The sequence below is a fragment of the Anolis sagrei genome, chromosome X, assembly GCF_037176765.1.
Source record: "Anolis sagrei isolate rAnoSag1 chromosome X, rAnoSag1.mat, whole genome shotgun sequence".
NCBI classification, from domain to species: domain Eukaryota; kingdom Metazoa; phylum Chordata; class Lepidosauria; order Squamata; family Dactyloidae; genus Anolis; species Anolis sagrei.
The window spans coordinates 62,151,350-62,169,655 of record NC_090034.1 but is presented as its reverse complement, the minus strand read 5'-3'; the positions used below and the strand labels follow the sequence as shown (position 1 = coordinate 62,169,655).

Sequence of the window (18,306 nt, the reverse complement as noted above, 5' to 3'; positions counted from 1 at the left end):
TTTCATAAACGCAATCAAAGCAATATACGAAACACAAAAGGCAAAATTATGGATTAACGGCCAACTGACAGAGAGTTTCCAAATACAAAAAGGCACAAGACAAGGATGTCCCTTCTCGCCCCTAATTTTTATCCTCTCCATCGAGATCCTAATGAGAAACATAAGGACAGACCAGGAATTATTAGGACCAAAAGTAGGAAAATAAACCTACAAAATAAAAGCCTTCGCGGTTGACCTGATATGCTTTGTCGAAGAACCTAGAGACAACATCAGAAAATGGATAAATAAAATTGAAAAATTCGGCAACTTGGCCGGTCTCAAAATAAACAAGAAAAAAACAATGATTTTGACGAAAAATGTTTCCAAAATAAATCAAGAGAAACTAGAGAAAATAACTGACATGAAAATTTCAACCAAAATGAAATACCTCGGAATCCAAATAACAGCAAAAAACTCCCAATTACTAAAAAATAACTATGAAGCACTGTGGTTGGATATTAAGAAAGATCTATCCTCTTGGAAAAATCTAAAACTCCCACTATTGGGTAGAGTTGTAATAATCAAAATGAATATATTACCAAGGTTTTTATATTTGTTCCAAACCATACCAATAATCAGAAACAACAAAACATTTGAAAAATGGAACAAAGACATCTTACAATTTGTATGGGAGGGGAAAAAACCGAGAATAAATTTTAAAAACCTGATAGATAGCAAAAAAAGAGGAGGTATCGGTTTACCGGATCTTAAACTATATTTCAAAGCATGCGGGTTGTCTTGGTTAAAAGACTGGATTACACTTAAAAGAGAGAAGATATTAGTCCTGGAAGGGTTCGATCTAAGGGTCGGATGGCACGGCTATCTCTGGTATGAAAAGATAAAAATCGAGAAGAACTTCAAAAATCATTTTGTAAGAGCTGCATTGATAAGGATATGGGAAAAATACAAGAACTCCTTCTATACAAAAACGCCAACTTGGATCTCGCCCCTAGAAGCGAGCCAAAGGAGACTACTAGGTTGGTACGAATGGCCAACATACAGCAACTTGTTAATGAAGAAGGAAGGGAAAATACAACTAAAATCACAAGAGGAGATAACATCACAATACAAAAACATATCCTGATTCCAATTCTTGCAAATCAAGGAACATTTCAGTAAAGACTCAAAGATAGGATTCACGGATAAGGACGATTTCTGGGAACCCCTGATAAAGAACGGAAAGAAAATTATAACTAAGATCTATTCAAAACTACTAGAATGGTCCACCATGACCGAACTAATAAAGGAATGCATGATCAAATGGGCCAGAAATATTGGAAGACCGATAAACTTAAGAGAATGGGAACAACTATGGAAATTGAAACTAAAATACACATATTCAACTGATCTGAAGGAGAACTGGTACAAAATGTTCTTTCAATGGCACATGACCCCACAGAAGCTGAGCCTAATGTATAAAAATATCCAAAATAAATGCTGGAAGTGCCAAACACATGTGGAAACATTCTGCCACATGAGGTGGACATGCCCCAGAGCTAGAAAATACTGGAAAACAATACAGGAAGCCTCTCAGAAGATACTACAAACAATACAATTAAAACCAGAATACTTCCTTCTCGGCATTACGGATGAAGACATTGCACTTAAAAAAAAATAAGGACAAACTATTCACCTACCTGACAACAGCCACAAGGATAATATATGCTAAGAAGTGGAAACTAAAGGAACTGCCAACCAAAGAAGAATGGGAAGCTAAAGTATCCGAAATCATGGATATGGACCTATTGACATACCACCTAAAAGACCCAGAGGGCAAACCTATAAACCCAACAGACTGGACCCTTTATAAAAATTATAAGGCACTAGCTGTGCCCTGCCACGCGTTGCTGTGGCCTATAGTAAAACTTATCAAAGTTGAGGTAGATATCTGGACTATTATGAAAGAGAGGTCCCTACCTCTTCCTTCCCCCTTTTCCTCCCCCTTTCTCTCCTTTCTTCCTTCTCTACCTCTTTCTTTCTTTCCTTCTTTCACTACTTGGTTTCATCCTTCTCTCTTTCCTTCATTCCCTCCCCCTTCCTTCCTTTGCCTTTCTTCCCTCCCTGTTTGCTTCCTTCTTTCACTTTTTATTTCCTTTTATTTCACCACCATCATAACAATAACAATAATGTAATGCATTGCCTCTGGGACCTGACACCTGTCCCATTCCCCCTAAAAGGGTCTCATAGGAACAATAGCATAATAATAATAATAGAAATAACAACCTTTACCCGCTACGTGTTGCTATGGCCAATCTTCCCTCTTTCTCTCCTTCTTTCCCTCCCTCCCTCCTTCCTTCCTTCCTTCCTTCCTTCCCATCTTTCCTTCTCCTCTTCTTTCTCTATCTCTTTCCTTCCTTCCCCCTTTTTCTTTCTCTTCTGCTGTCTCTCTTTTCTTTCCTTCCATCTTTCCTTTTCTTTCCTTTTCTTCTTCCTCTAACTTTGTGTTGTTTTGCCGTTTTGAGTAGATATGTTTGTACCTTGTGGGTTGTGTTATGGGCACGGGGATTTTGGTTAAGTTTCGTTGGGGGATTTTTGAGTTTTGTTGTTTTGCCGTTTTGTGAGTGTGTTGTTGTGTTGTTTTTCATTTTGAGTAGATATGTTTGTACCTTGTGGGTTGTGTTATGGGCACGGGGATTTTGGTTAAGTTTCGTTGGGTTTTTTTTTTAGTTTTGTTGTTTTGCCGTTTTGTGAGTGTGTTGTTGTGTTGTTTTTCATTTTGAGTAGATATGTTTGTACCTTGTGGGTTGTGTTATGGGCATGGGAATTTTGGTTAAGTTTCGTTGGGGGGTTTTTGAGTTTTGTTTCCTCGTTGAATGCCCCTAACAAATTTATATATATAGATTACAACGAAGCCCACGAAAACTTGATACTCCCAAGTGAGTACGAGATATAGAATTGAAAACAAGAAATTAGAGATTTGAAAAATCCAAAAAAGAAATGACCAACATCAAACAAAAGTATGGCACCAGTGTGAAAACTAAAACTACCCAGGGAAGATAAAGGTGGAAGTCAACTAATAGAACCTACTTCAAACCTGATTTTTACCTGCTATGTATTTTTCTCTCTTTTTTGTCCTTTTTTCTTTTTCTTTTCTTTCCTTTCACTTGCATCCAGAGGGAGAGACTTTGGAACTCTCTCCCTCTGGAGGCCAGAACCGCCCCATCCATCCTGACATTTAGGAAACGGGTGAAGACCTGGCTGTGGAGTCAGGCCTTCGATGAATGAGGACCCTGGATGGAAGTTGATGTAGATCCATCTTAATAGGACGACTGACCACTGTAGTTTTATATATAGTGTTTTTAAAGTTGTTTTTGTAATTGTGATATATGATATTTTAATGAGTGTATATGTTTTTTATGGCTGGAAACCGGGCTGAGTCCCTCAATGAGGTTGAGAAGCTCGGTATAGAAAACTCTGAAATAAATAAATAAATAAATTCCTCCTTCCCTCCCCCTTTTCTCCTTTATCTTCAACTTTCTGTCTCTCCCCCCCACTCCCCAATACATCCCTAACCCATCCCTGCACACCCTTATACTCAACCCTGCCCAATCACCTTCCCCCATTCGATCTTCTTTCTGCTTTTAAAATATTTGTAAGCAAAATTATAATAAACTTAAAAAAAAGAATTGCTTTCCCGTCATAGTTCTCAAGTTCATGATTCAAGTTTCCTACTTTTGCCTATGTTCCTTGAAGGGTTTGCCTTGGAAAAAGTTTCTGCTTTCATGTTTATGGTTTTATGCTTGAGATTTTGGCTCTATTGACTTTGTGTACTTTGACACTTTTGGATTGCTGCTATTGTGTATTTCCTACTCTACTGCACTTTTGGGAATTCTCCTTTTTCTCCTTTGTACATGCTTTTCTTAATAAACATTTGTAGATAGTACTACTGGACTCTGGTGTGGTGCTGGGTAAAAAGGTGTCTCAAGCCTAGAGGTCAACAAAAGGTTTCTCCCTCCTTTTGCTCCTAGGGCCGTGGCGGCTTGGGTTCGCTCTTTGTATGGGCCTCGGGGAATGGGGGCCTGCGCCGCGATGACTGTAACTGTGACGGCTACACCAACAGCCTCTACACCTTGTCGGTGGGCAGCACCAGCGAAGGTGGGCGGGTGCCCTGGTACAGTGAGGCCTGCGCCTCCACCCTCACCACCACCTACAGCAGCGGGGCTAAGGGCGAGCGGCAGATCGTGAGTCACAAACACTTTCGGAATCTTAACCGCCGCCTTTAATGTATTGTCGAAGGCTTTCATGGCTAGAATCACTGGGTTGCTGTGAGTGTTTTGGAATGTATGGCTATGTTCCAGGAGCATTTTTGTGACATTTCACTTGCATCTGTGGTAAGCATCCTCAGAGGTTTGTTTAGAGGTCTCTTGGAAGTGAGGCTAGTGGAGTGTGTGTTATGTATGTATACACATACACACTCCACTTGGACTTGTCTGTTCTTGAGATGGAAAGCACACATATGCATTTTAGATTAATTAGGAATCAGCTGGTTTTCTCTGTAACAAGTAGTAAGAGCACCTAAAGCTTTGGAGAGCTCTGTACAACCATTTCAAGGCTCCCTACTTGATCGGTAATGGCATGATCGTCAGCCTAGATGAAACTCTCTGCTCCATCTGGCAGTGGCTGGTCATTTGTGGAAATGTTAGACATTGAAGGAGCAAATATGTTCCCATGAGGGAGGCTGTTCTTCTGTTTTCACCTTAAGAACAGACAAGCATCTCGAGCTCTGAGGATTCCCTGTGAAGGAATCCCACTGGAGAATTGCAACACACCCAAATGCCCGGGAGGTACTCCGGACCATACTCTGACTTACAAGAAGCACTGCCTGACTATCAAGGAAAAAGTAGGTGCTAGAAATAATATCATATGAAAGCTGACTGGCACAATCTGGGGATCGCAACCAGATACAGTGAAGACATCTGCCATTGTGCTTGGCTACTCTGCTGCTGAATATGCATGCCTAGAGTGGAACACATCCCACCACGCTAAAACAATGGATATAGCTCTTAATGAGACATGCTACATTATCACAGGATGCCTATGCCTTACACCGCTGGAGAAATTATACTGTTTAACTGGTATTGCACCACCTGACACACTGGGAAGTAGCAGCCAGCAATGAAAGGACCAAGGCAGTGACATCTCCGGCCCATCTACTGTTTGGATATCAGCGAGCATTGCAACGCCTTAAAACAAGAAATAGTTTTCTGAGATCCACAGAGATACTTGCAGGAACACCTCAGCAAGCAAAAGTCCAAAAGTTGCAGGCAAAAACCTGGAACCTCAATCCGTGGCTGGGACTGTATGAGACACCCCGTCCTGGGCACACAGAAGACGGGGAGACTTGGAAGGCACTGAACAACTTGCACTCTGGCACCACAAGACGCAGAGCCAACCTTAAGAACTGGGGCCACAAAGTGGAATCCACGACATGCGAGTGCGGAGTAGAGCAAACCACAGACCAACTACTACCATGCGGCCTGAGCCCTGCCACATGCACAAAGGAGGGCCTACTCACAGTCACACCAGAGGCACTCCCAAGTGGCCAGCTTCTGGTCAAAGGACATTTAGCATTCCAAGTTTTAAACTTTATTTGTGGTTTTTCTGTACATTATAACTGTATTTTCAATTCTCTTCTGACATGATAAATAAATAAATAAATCTGTGTGCTATCCAGGGTGGGGGAAAGAACTCTTGTGTTTGAAACAGGAATCTACCAGCATACCATGCAGCTGTGGACAAGTCTACATAGGGACCACCAATTGCAGCACCATTGCCCAGACACGAATCAAAGAACATGAAAGGCACTGCAAACTGACTCAACCAAGAAGTCAGCCTTAGCATGAGCACCTGATGAACCAACCTGGACACAAAATATTATTTGAGAACATAGAAATGCTGGACTACTCTGACAACCACCATGTTAGGCTACACAGGGAAGCCACTGAAATCTACAAGAAGCATGTCGACAATTTCAACAGAAAGGAGGAAACCATGGAAATGAACAAAATCTGGCTCCCAGTATTAAAAAAAACCCTCTAAAATCTGGACAGTAAATAAAGAGCAAGACTCTGAAAACAGGGAACTCCAGACAACAAACAATCAAGGGCCAGTTAACACCTCCCGAACAGAAGGTGCTTCCAAATAACTGTATTAATTAACTTTGCAAATATCATGGCTACTCAGTGCTAATCATTCTTGCAAGTTGCAACATTTACATTGCTTTACATAGACCCTTGTCTTTCTCCCACCCTGGACATCATTCCACAGAGACAGGCCCGTAGCCAGGATTTTGTTTCGGGGGGGGGGGGGGGGGCTGAGTTTGGTTCGGGGGGGGGGGCTGAGTCTGAGTGAAAGGGGGTCTACCCTAGCAAACCTTTTGTATCGTTACCCCAATACCCCCATGCATATGGGATATATTGAGCATGGTGATCAGATCATGATATGAATAAACATAACAGTTGAAATAATGTACCAATAAGGCCTTCTCGCAGACCACCATGAGAATTTTGGGGGGGTTGAAGCCCCCCAAGCCCCTCCCGGCTACATGCCTGCACAGAGAGATATACACCCCACTTGCCTCATTTCCAACAAACCTCTGAACAAAGCTCTGAGGGTGCATGTCACAGGTGCAGGTGAAATGTCAGGAGAGAATGCTGCTGGAACATGGCCATACAGCCCGAAAAACTCACAGCAACCCAATCTTTAACTAGTTTCCAGTGGGATAGAGTACATCAGGCACTTTCAGAGAAAGTAATCAACACACAGACTCCAGTACTGTGTCTTAATAACTATCTTAGTTACACAAAAAGGGAAACATTACATATTCTCCAACATTCACTCACAATCCATCCATTCACTCATTCATACTCACCATCACATGCATTGAACATTCATACTCACCATCCTTCATTCAATCCATCTGGCTTCTAGGGAGGAAGGAGACGGGTGTTCAGAATGCTGCATTTCTGCAAGTCTGGTACACTCTGGAAACTGAAAAGGGTCTCCTTATGTTGCGATGCTTGGTTGTTCTTGTTGTGCTTAATGGTTTAGATTACCTGTCATTCAGCTCAGGCTTGCTGGAGCTTCATCAGTTCCGGAACAGGCATTGTTTAACTTCCTTGACTTAAAGAGTCATTGTCCCTGACTATGTAAACATGCGTTATTTACACCAAAAGTTCTCAGGTCTGTTCTCATCCATTCATCACTTTTCATGCTAAAGTTAATCAAATTCTTCACCTCCTTTGTGTCTCCATCATGCAATTTCCGAGGTTTCAATTTTAGACTGGTGTCTTCAGCCTTGGCAGACCTTCATAGGTTCCAGCCAGACCCCAGTCATTATTATTATTATTATTTGGGTTGCTTCTACCCCGCCCTTCTCACCCTGGAGGGGACTCAGGGCGGCTTACAAAAGCAAGGCACAATTCGATGCCCGCATCACATAACAGCAATAAGACAAATAACATCACTTAACAGAAAACAGCAATTCTAGCAATAACATTTAACAATGTCATTTAACATAACAATTAACAGAAACAATAATTATCGTATGGCAAAAACAACCATAAAACCAGTAAAAAGAAATAAAACCAATACAAACCATTCTTCTCATTGACGGTCAGCGTTTCGCAATCTCATAGTTCAAATTCCAATCCACATTTGTCAGTCCTTTCAGTCCTATCCATCTGGTTGTCCATATCTAGTTGTCAGATTGCCCAAAGGCCTGGTCCCACAACCACGTCGTTACCTTCCTCCTGAAGGAGAGGAGGGATGTTGATGCCCTAATTTCCCCCGGGAGTGAGTTCCACAGGTGAGGGGCCACCACTGAGAAGGCCCTGCTCCTCGTCCCCACCAGCCTCACTTGTGATAGCGGTGGGGTCGAGACCACGGCCTCCTCCAGATGATCTCAAATTCTGGGGTGGGACATAGAGGGAGATACGTTCGGACAGATACAATGGACCGGAACCGTAAAGGGTTTTGTAGGTCAAAACCAGCACCTTGAATTGTGCTCGGAACTGAACCGGCAGCCAGTGGAGCTGACACAGCGGGGGGGGGGGGTGATGTGCTCCCTGTATGTCGCTCCAGTGAGCAATCTGGCTGCCGCTCGCTGGACCAGTTGAAGTTTCCGAACAGTCTTCAAGGGCAGCCCCACGTAGAGTGCATTGCAGTAGTCTATTCGGGATGTAACAAGAGCGTGGACCACTGTGGCCAGATCAGACTTCCCAAGGTACGGGCGCAACTGGTGCACAAGTTTTAGTTGTGCAAAAACTCTCCCGGACACCGCTGAAACCTGGGGTTCCAGGCTCAGCGATGAGTCCAGGATCACTCCCAAGCTGCGAACCTGAGTCTTCAGGGGGAGTGTAACCCCATCCAGCACAGGCTGTAACCCTATGCCCTGTTCGGCCTTGCGACTGACCAGTAGGACCTCTGTCTTGTCTGGATTCAGTTTCAATTTGTTAGCTCTCATCCAGTCCGACACAGCAGCTAGACACCGATTCAAGGTCTGGACAGCCTCCTTGGTGACAGGTGAGAAGGAGTGACAGATCTGGACATCATCTGCGTAGAGATAACACCTCAGTCCGAAACTCTGAATGATCTCCCCCAGCGGCTTCATGTAGATGTTAAACAACATTTCATTCATTCTTCAATCACAGAATCATGGCTTGTGCTATGGCTGTCTCTGGGAAGAGGGCGAGGAGGGCGGTGGGGTGCCTCTTGCCTGCGTCAAAGCCCCTGAGTCTGACCTCCAAACCTCCCTCTTCCAGGTGACCACAGACCTGAGACACACCTGCACCGGCAGCCACACGGGAACCTCAGCCTCGGCCCCTCTGGCCGCCGGCATGATTGCTCTCGCGCTGGAGGCCAAGTAAGGAAACGTAGGGAAGAGATGTCCATCTTGTAGCCCTCCAGGGCTCCCAGGACTCCCAGACACCCCTATTGGGAGCTCCAGGACTCCCAGACACCCCTATTTCCAGCTTGTCCCATGGCCAGGGATTCTGGGAGTGGATGTTCCAAACACCCGGAGGGCCAAAGTTTGTCCATCCTGGTCTAATCAGTCACTTTGGTGTCTTTCTTCGGACAGTGATGCAAAACCAAGGCAAAGATCCCCAGTGAGGAGCATCCATTCATCTTCTGAGGAGACTGACACATCCTTTCTCTCTCTCTCTCTCTTTCCTCCCCCAGCCCGGCCCTGACTTGGCGCGACATGCAGCACTTAGTGGTCAGAGCCTCTCGTCCGGCCCACCTCCAGGCAGATGACTGGGTCACAAATGGAGTGGGACGCAAAGGTACGTCTTATTCATTGAAGAACATCTGGGGATAGGTCTCCCCTCAATGGAGACAGGCCTGGGAACCTCAGGAACAAGCTCTTCTAAAAGCCATTTCTTTCTCCCTTTGTTTCTTTCTGTGTGTTTCCTTGTGGTTTCTGTTTGTCCTTTCAGTGAGTCACTATTACGGATATGGGCTCCTGGACGCTGGGGCCTTAGTGGCCTTGGCCACAACGTGGAATGCCACTCGGCCACAGAGGCAATGCGCTGTCAAGATGCTCCAGCAGCCCATGTAAGAAAGAGGGAGGGATGCACAAAGGATCCCCCATTGCCCACCCATTCAAGACTGGTTTGACTGGGTTTCCCTGCAGGAGAACACGTAAAAGTCCAGGATGTGCCTGGCATCTCTGGAACATTTTAGACACATTGAGAAACATTCTCCTTCAGGCCAAAGGCAAAAAGTAATGTGTACGTATTGGTATGAGAAAGTCAGCAGGGTCATATAGTATTTATATCTCGTTTCTTCTCTCCCAAAGCAGACTCAAAGTGGCTCACACTAAAATTATTATTGTTATTGTTATTGTTATATACAAGGTTGGGTACCTGGTGTTGCCTGGGTTATTTGAAAAAGTCTATTTTGTAACTGTACAAAATGCATAAGGTTGTGGGTGAACTACAACTCACATTATGAGTTAACCCCCTGAAACTCCATCAGTACTTCAAGTTTGTTATGTTGGGCAAGTTTGCTCTAGATGCGTTGTCGGAGGGGTCCAGTTTGCTCTCTGGTTGTAGGGTGAATTACAATTCCCACTATGGTGAGTCAGTCCCTTCAAACTCCTCCAGTAACTTGAGTTACTTGGGGTTCTGTGCCAAGTGTGGTCCAGGTCCATCATCAGTGGAAGCCACAGTGTCTCTGGTTGGGAGTGAACTACAACTCCCAGAAGGGAAGGTCAGTTCCTCCCAAACCTCTCCAGTAATCTAATTTTGGCATATCAGGTCTGTGTGCCTAGTTTGGTCCAGATACATTGGTGTTTGGGTTCACAGTGCTCTTTGGATGGAGCTGAACTACAACTCCCCCAAATCAAGGTGAATTTTCCCCAATACCTCCAGTATTTTTTGCTGGTCACTTGGCTCTTTGTGCCAAGTTTGGTCCAATTCCATCTTTGGTGGAGTTCAGAGGGCTCATTGATTGCAGGTGAACTATACATCCCAGTACCTCCAACTCCAAAATGTCCAGGCCAATTCCCCTCAAAACCCATCAGTATTCAAATTTGGGCATATTGGGTATGCATGACAAGTTTGCTCCAGATCCACCATTGTTTGGGTTCATACTACGGTCTGGTTGTAGGGTGAACTACAACTCCTATAAATTCCTTGAAAGATCTCCAGTATTTTTTTCTTGGTCACGGGGATTCTGTGTGACAAGTTAGTTCCAGGTACACCGTTGGGGGAGTTCAGAGTATTCTTGGATTGCCGGTACCTACAATTCCTATAACTCAAGGTGAATTCTCCCCAAACCTCTCCAGTATTTCTCATTGGCTATGGGGGTTCTGTGTGCCAAAATGTACACAGAACAGGTACATTATTGAAAGGGGTCACAGTGCTCTGCCTTGATGCAGGGTGAACTTCCATGATGTTGAGTCAGTCCTCCAAACCTCTCTAGTATGTTCAATTGCTGATCAATTCCTCTGTTTGCTGTATGCCAAAGAATAGAATAGGAAAGGGTTAAGGGGGAGGCAGTGGGTGGGGGTCATGCGAATTTCACAGCAGTAGAGAGAGAAAGGAACACTGGGATGCCTGTGTTGGAGGAAACACATAAAATCTAGGATGGAATTGTCCCCATATGAAAGCCTTCACTTGGGTGGTGGGCAGTGTGGTGTTTGAGGAGGACATTGGCAGGAGTTGGGTTGCATGTTCATGGCGCTCTATAGCCTGAATTGTCTTTGAAGAGAGGGCTTTCGGTGGCTCCTCAGCACCATAGGTTAAAGCTGTTTGTAGAAATGGGAGTGTAACAGATACCCTAATAGCTTAGGAATATCAGACTTTGTGTCACTCAACTGTAGAGTCTCCTTTATTATTCTTAAAGTTTAATACACGATGCCACCAAATACAGAACATTTCAACAGGCTACCTCCTTATATCTGTAGCTTGTATGTGAGGCACACAGAAACTTTTGTTTGGTATGAACAAAGAAAGTTGTTTATTTATTTATTTAGAACAGGCACAGAAGCTTAATGGTTGCAGTAATACTTGTACAAAGCGTGATGGTTTTAGAAGTAGTTCAGAGCTTAATTTACAGGTTCCATTCAACACATTCAAAACCCAAGAAACTTTTAGTCTTCCACTAAACAGTTCCTTAATTACAAACAGCCCAATCACCAGGGTCTGTTTAAAAAAATAGTTCTTCTTTGAGGTAACTATTGAAGCTAAACTTCCACTTCTAACCTAAACCTCCTTCTTCCTCCCTTTTCAAAACCCAAACTCCAACTGACATAAAATGGCTCCCTTCTTTGCCTTGCCTCGTCTTAGCTCCACTCACTTTCTTCCTCCAGGGCTATTGACCAATCAGGTGGAGACACGTATCCTCAAGGCTGCCTGCTGGCTCCACCCCTCTTGGCTCTGTGCTAACAAAATGGATGCCTGCTGGCTCCGCCCCCTCAGTTCTGAGCTAAGAAAATGGTTACTTGGCTTTTGGCCTTTAAGGAACCAAACACCAGCCCTGCACAGTAAGCCAGTATGTTACATAGAGCCTGTCTGTGGAAGTGGGTATCTCAGCCACACACATGCATAAACATTTACACTTTTATTATGGCTATAGATAGATAGTATTTATTTTATAGAGCTAAAATTTAGGGGTCTTTGCCAGGAGGCAGAGACCAATTAGACTCATCAAAGAGTTATTTTTCCCTGGCAAGACAGAGAAGCAACCCATATTTTTCCCTGATTTCCCAATGAAAAGTCTCACCAGTTGAAGAAAAGTCATCGAGGTTTAATGCGATTCAGCTGAAACGGATGCAGAGCTGCAATAATTTGCCAAAGCTAAGCATGAGGGGAGTACACCAATACAGTCATATTTATAGCAAATTCAAAGTTGCAGAGTTCAAACTCCCCGCCCCGGCTTCCCTGTTGTTCCCCGCCATGATTGGGCGATGGGTGAACAGCTGGGAGGCGGCCCTCCTGCCCCCGGTGCCTCTGGACCAATCAGGAAGCTCCAGTGGTCCGTAGGATCCAATGAGGAGACCTCTGCCACCTGGTGGCAACAGCCAATCAGGAGAGATGGAGGCAGGATGATCTTTAAACAAAGGAAATGCCATGTGGCCGGCGAGACAAAGAGCTCAAACAGGGCCGATCTATTGTGTTCATGAGTGTTGTGAATCATCATGTGTAAAAATATCCAGATCCTTCCTGGCTGTGAGACAGGAATACAATGATGGCAGCCTGAGGTTAATGCTAAGTAAACAAAAGCAGAGGGGAAGATTTCCCCTTATCTTACAGAAACTTTTGTCAAACAATTCTTTACTCTAGTGGACCATCTTCCGATGCTAGAGATAGGAATTTCCTGCCTCTCTCGAGAGCTGGAAAACTACAGCTCTCGAGAGAGGCAGAGACCCCAAGGTCTAGCCATTCCCAAAGTTTCATGAGGTCCTCATTGTTGTTAAGGTCTTGGCAAATTGACCAAGACTTAACCCCTATTGTGCAGTCTGGTACCTTTGTCCTTTGCAGAACTATAAGTCACCATCCCTTGTTTGGGGGGGGGGGGCATGCTCGACTTCATTTATATCCCACTTCTTCTCTCCCAAAGAAGACTCAAAGTGGCTCACACTAAAAAAAAAAAATAATATTATTATTATTATTATTATTATTATTATTATTATTTGAAGTGGATTCATTCTGCAGCAAAGATGTACCCCAAGGTTTTCCTTTCTGTTGTTGGAAGCTTTGGTGTCCTAACACTTTTGCTTTTAAAGAAGAAAGTGAGTGTATGACCAAATGACAAAGTTTTGGAAAAGCATGACCTTTTAGAGATCATAACCTTTTAGTAAATTGTATTCACAACCTTTTAGAGAAGAGCCAAAAACCCATTTGAGTAGAATCTTCTCAAGTGGTATACAACCAAATGTAATTATACAAAGGTAATTGGCTTCAGTTGTTAGACTGAATAACCTGTTGTCTCTGATCTGTGAGGAAACGGAGAATATGCCAGTGCATAACATAGAAGTTCTTGAGGGGTGTTTTTCAGTGCCCCAAAATATATCTACTCTCCCATAAAACAACTTGTTTTATATTATGCACTCAAGAGACAAAATAAAGTTGACTTTAGTAAAAATAACATACACAGTCAGTTACAGGTATGTTTGAGATAGTTTCTGTGCTATCCGGTCAGAACATCTCTCTTAGAAATAAACAACAGGCAAGTGTTTGCAAGGCTGCTATCTGAGCAGTCACAAAATCTAAAGGAGTCTGTGCTCTGTGCTCATCCCAGAGCAGATCATGTGACCTGTGACCCCTCTCACAACTTCTTAGGAAAACATAGAGCAAGGAAATAAAGCTGCATCCCAGAACATACATATAATAAGTTAGCAGCAGGATTATAAACAAATTACTAGAGGAGACTTAAGGAAAGTTGTAATTTGCAACACGAAGAGGGCACTTTTTGCTATTGCGCATGACATTCGGCAGCAAATCCTTTTGGGTGCCAGGGTTTTGAAAATGGGGGTGAGCATTAGATTTGATGACACATGAGACTCGAGTCAATGCAGTATGAGGATGATTGATTGATGATCTTTCTTTCTGGAGGCAGACGGCTGGCGGGGCCAAGGCTTCGGGTCTCCCAGAACATGACGGGGTCTTGCCTGGGGGAGAGCCGCTGGATCCGCTCCTTGGAGCACGTCCAGGTCCAGCTCTCTCTGCGCTACAGCCGCCGCGGGGACCTGGCCATCTCCCTCTCCAGCCCCAGGGGGACCCGCTCTGTCTTGGTCGACGTCAGGTGCGTGGGATCAGGATCTCCCTAATCCAATGTGAGTTCGGCAATGCTACTCTGAGGCAAATCGGTAACACTGTTCAACGGAGAAAAAGTTTCGGGCCTGAAAATGGTTGTTCTTTTATGATTTTGGGGTGCTGAAAACGAAAATGACATTTAAAAATGTATATTGGCTCTAGTTTTTATGATATAAGCAATCACGTGATCACGTATGGTTGAAAAAATGCATGTTGTGACTTACACTATAGAAGATTCTAGAAAGTTGCGGGCCTGAAAATAGCTGTTCTTTTATGATTTTGGGGTGCTGAAAACGAAAATGACATTTAAAAATGTATATTGGCTCTAGTTTTTATGATATAAGCAATCACGTGATCACGTATGGTTGAAAAAATGCATGTTGCGACTTACACTATGGAAGATTCTAGAATACTCTAGAAAGTTTGATGACGCAGTATTAGTGCCGTGTGCAAAAGCCAGAAAGCCCTATATAAGGCCAGACCTTTGAACGGTGAGGGTCAGTCAGTTGAAGACTGAGACAGTCTCGTTAAACATCGTTTTACATTGTTCTTTTTACTGTAGTTATGCCTCGCACGTGTGTAAATAAAGCACTATGGAAAAAAGATATCAAGGCGAATGGACTCCGTCAATGCTGTCAGACTCCTGCTGGAGCATTGTAAGAGACAATCCTTTCCTTGAATACAAAAGAAAAGTCAAGAGAAGCAAACAGGATATAAACTAAAGTCACGATCAAAGCGACATTTAAACTTTCAGACTTTTCAACTGCATTAGGCCTACTAATATAGTTTCTTGCTGCACAAACATAAACAATAGACTAATTAAATAAATATTTCTCATGTATAAACTATTGGCAATATAATATGACTAAAATTTAGTAAATATTCACGGTTTATATACATGCAGTAAGGTTAGGCGCATTATCATAATATTAACGAATTACCTATTGTGGAGAAAATTGAAATAGCTGTTGCATAAAAACCAGAGCCAATTAACACATTTAATTATTATATTAGAATTCAGCATGTTAAATTTATTAAGAAACGGCACATTTTGTTTCTGTAACTGAGAAAAACTGAAAACTTGTAGAACAGTGTAATTGGTTAAGCGGCCAAACCCAAAGGGTGCTCCTCCCCAGTAGTTGCTTTTCTTCATCCTAGAAAGAAGAGACTGGTGGAGTGCCATTTTTTATTTATTATTTCAGAAGTGAATTGAGAATATAGGTATAATGTATAGAAAAACCACAAACTAAGTTAAAAACTTGGCATTATACTCAATTTCCTTTGACCAGAAGCTGGCCACTTGGAGTGCCTCTGGTATTGCTGTGAGAAGGTCCTCCATTGTGCATGTGGCAGGGCATTGTAGTAGGTGGTTTGTGGTTTGCTCTTCTCCACACTCGCATGTCACGGACTTTGCTTTGTGGCCCATTCCTTAAGGTTGGCTCTGCACCTTGTGGTGCCAGATCTTCATCATTACTGTCTCCATCATCATTTCCTTCATCTTTATAATCTTCGTCTCTTTCATCTTCATCTCCATTATCTATATCATCTCCATCGTTCTATCGCCATCATCTTTATCATCTCCATCATCTTTATCCCCATCTTCATCATCTCTGTTGTCTTCATCATCGCTATCCATCATCTCCATCTTCATAATACTCACCATCTGTATCACCATCATCTCTAGCATCTCCATCATCCATCATTTTTATCCCCATCATCTTAATCATCTCTGTCATCTTCATCCTCTCTATCCACTCCATCTTCATAATATCCATCATCTATATCATCATCATCTCTACCATCTCTAGCATCTCCATCATCTTCATCATGCACAGTTCTCTCCTAACTGTGAGAGCTGTTCAGCAGTGGAACTCTGACCTGGGTCCAGTGGAAGCCCCTTCCTTGGAAGTTTTTAAAAAAGAGGCTGGGTGGCCATCTGTCAGGGGGGCTTTGATGATGCTTTTCCTGCATGAAAGCAGAAGGGCTTTGGACTAGATGGCCCTTGCAGTCCCTTCCAATACGCCCCCCCCCCCCCCGGGTGACGCCTGTGTGTCCCTTTGCCCAGCAGGCCTTCCGACACCAGCCGCCAGGGCTACCGGGACTGGTCTTTCATGTCCACGCACCACTGGGACGAAGACCCCCGGGGCACCTGGACCCTCCTGCTGGAGAATAAAGGGGACGCCGACAACACAGGTGGGCCTCCCTTCCATCTTGCCCCTCTTTCCGTGTGCTGTTTGGGGGGCCTCAGATGCTGGTGGATGTTCCTTCTCTGGAGGCATGTAAACAGGCTGGGTAGCAACCTGTTAGGAGGGCTTGAATTGTGCTATTCCTGCCTGGCAGAAAGAAGGAGGCTAAACTGGATGGACATTGTGGGGTCCCTTCCATCTTCCTGATCCTATATTTATGCTTGACATCCAAACTATTCCACAGCTGCTTTGGGCTCTTAAAGCATGTCTATATTTGTGTGTATATGCATCTCCCTCCACATTGCCTTGATTCTGCCTGACAGGGTTCCTGGATGGCGCCACCTTGAAGCTCTATGGGACGGAAGAGGACATGATGGCGCGGAGCAGCCCGGCTGCCTTGAAGGGGGGCTGCTGGAAGCCAGGCCCCAGCGGGACATGTCGAGGTGAGCCCCCCCCCCCTGCATTTGCCATGGCTTTACACCCCACAGGACGATTAGGATGACAATGATTAGTGTAAACAGTGCTATCATAATTGTATATTATTATAAGTATTATATTATTATTAAAAGGTAAAGGTAGTCCCCTGACATTAAGTCCAGTCATGTCTGACTCTGGGGTGTGGTGCTCATCTCCATTTCTAAGCCGAAGAGCCAGCATTGTCCGTAGACACCTCCAAGGTCATGTGGCCAGCACGACTGCATGGAGCGCCGTTACCTTCCCGCTGGAGCGGTACCTATTGATCTACTCACATTTTGCATGTTTTCGAACTGCTAGGTTGGCAGAAGCTAGGGCTGACAGCGGAAGCTCACGCCGCTCCCCGGAATCGAACCTGCGACCTTTCGATCAACAAGCTCAGCAGCTCAGTGCTTTAACCCACTGCGCCACCGGGGGCTCCTATATTATTATTACTGCTATAGTATTATATATTATAACCATTTTACAGTTGAATCCATTTGCCTCATGCTTTATGACAGAACTAATTAGGACATGACATTGATCACCCAGGAACAAAAAGCTTGTAACATAGTGTTGTTGTTGCTATTGTTATTGTTATTGTGTGTATTAATTTGGGGTGTTTATCTCCCTTGTCCACTTCCTCTTTCCAGGTTGTGCTGCCCCTGCCGACTGCCCCCTGCCCTCCTCCTCCTCCTCCTCCTCCGTGCAGCTGGGCCCCAAAGAGAGGGCCCTCCGAGGCCCCGCCAGGATCCTGCTGCCCCTGCTGGCAGCCCTGCTGGCCTTGGGGGCCCTCCTGTTCCTGCTCTTCCGCCGACGCCAGAGGAAGTGGGGCCCACCCCACGTCCCCCAGCCAGGGCCCCCCCACAGCACTCATTCTCCTCCTCTGCTGCCACCTTGAGCCCCAGGGAGGATTTCCGGATGCTCCTTGGGTATTTATGCCCCTCCGAAAGCAATGCTAATAAACCCTTTCTCCAGAGTGCAGCCCTCTCCTGCTCATTCTTTTCAACAGGGCCTTCGAATGACATTACTAATTGGAAAAAAGACATACAATATATTCGAAGGAGAGGGGAAAGGGGTATGTTTGAGCCCCACAGGCTGCTTCGTCCCATTCACCACCTGCCTTTCAAGCCTCCAGGAGAGAGAGGCAGGTAATAAATTATAAATAAATAAATAAATAAATAAATAAATAAATAAATGGCATTGTTTGTCTATTTCTCCATTTGGAAGACGACGTTGCTGCCACTGCTGTTTGCCCATCTCCCCATTTGGCAAAATATTATGTGATGATGATTGGTACTCTTTGCCCAATTTTACTCCTACTCCTCCTCCTTACTATTAGGCCCAGCTCCCCACCTGGTAAAAGT

The 18,306-nt window shown here is 44.3% G+C and overlaps 1 protein-coding gene across 1 annotated transcript in view; it reads left to right on the top strand.

The window, feature by feature from the left end:
• The window catches only part of PCSK4 (proprotein convertase subtilisin/kexin type 4), a 37,334-nt gene extending 19,419 nt beyond the window's left edge, over positions 1-17,915 (top strand). The window contains exons 8-15 of the mRNA XM_067473614.1: positions 4,008-4,220; positions 8,802-8,902; positions 9,220-9,323; positions 9,477-9,594; positions 14,104-14,289; positions 16,369-16,493; positions 16,810-16,929; positions 17,593-17,915. Coding sequence (XP_067329715.1) covers positions 4,008-4,220; positions 8,802-8,902; positions 9,220-9,323; positions 9,477-9,594; positions 14,104-14,289; positions 16,369-16,493; positions 16,810-16,929; positions 17,593-17,840 — 1,215 coding nt within the window. The 3' untranslated portion in view covers positions 17,841-17,915. The remainder of the gene's footprint in view (positions 1-4,007; positions 4,221-8,801; positions 8,903-9,219; positions 9,324-9,476; positions 9,595-14,103; positions 14,290-16,368; positions 16,494-16,809; positions 16,930-17,592) is intronic.
• The last annotated feature ends 391 nt before the right edge of the window (positions 17,916-18,306 follow it).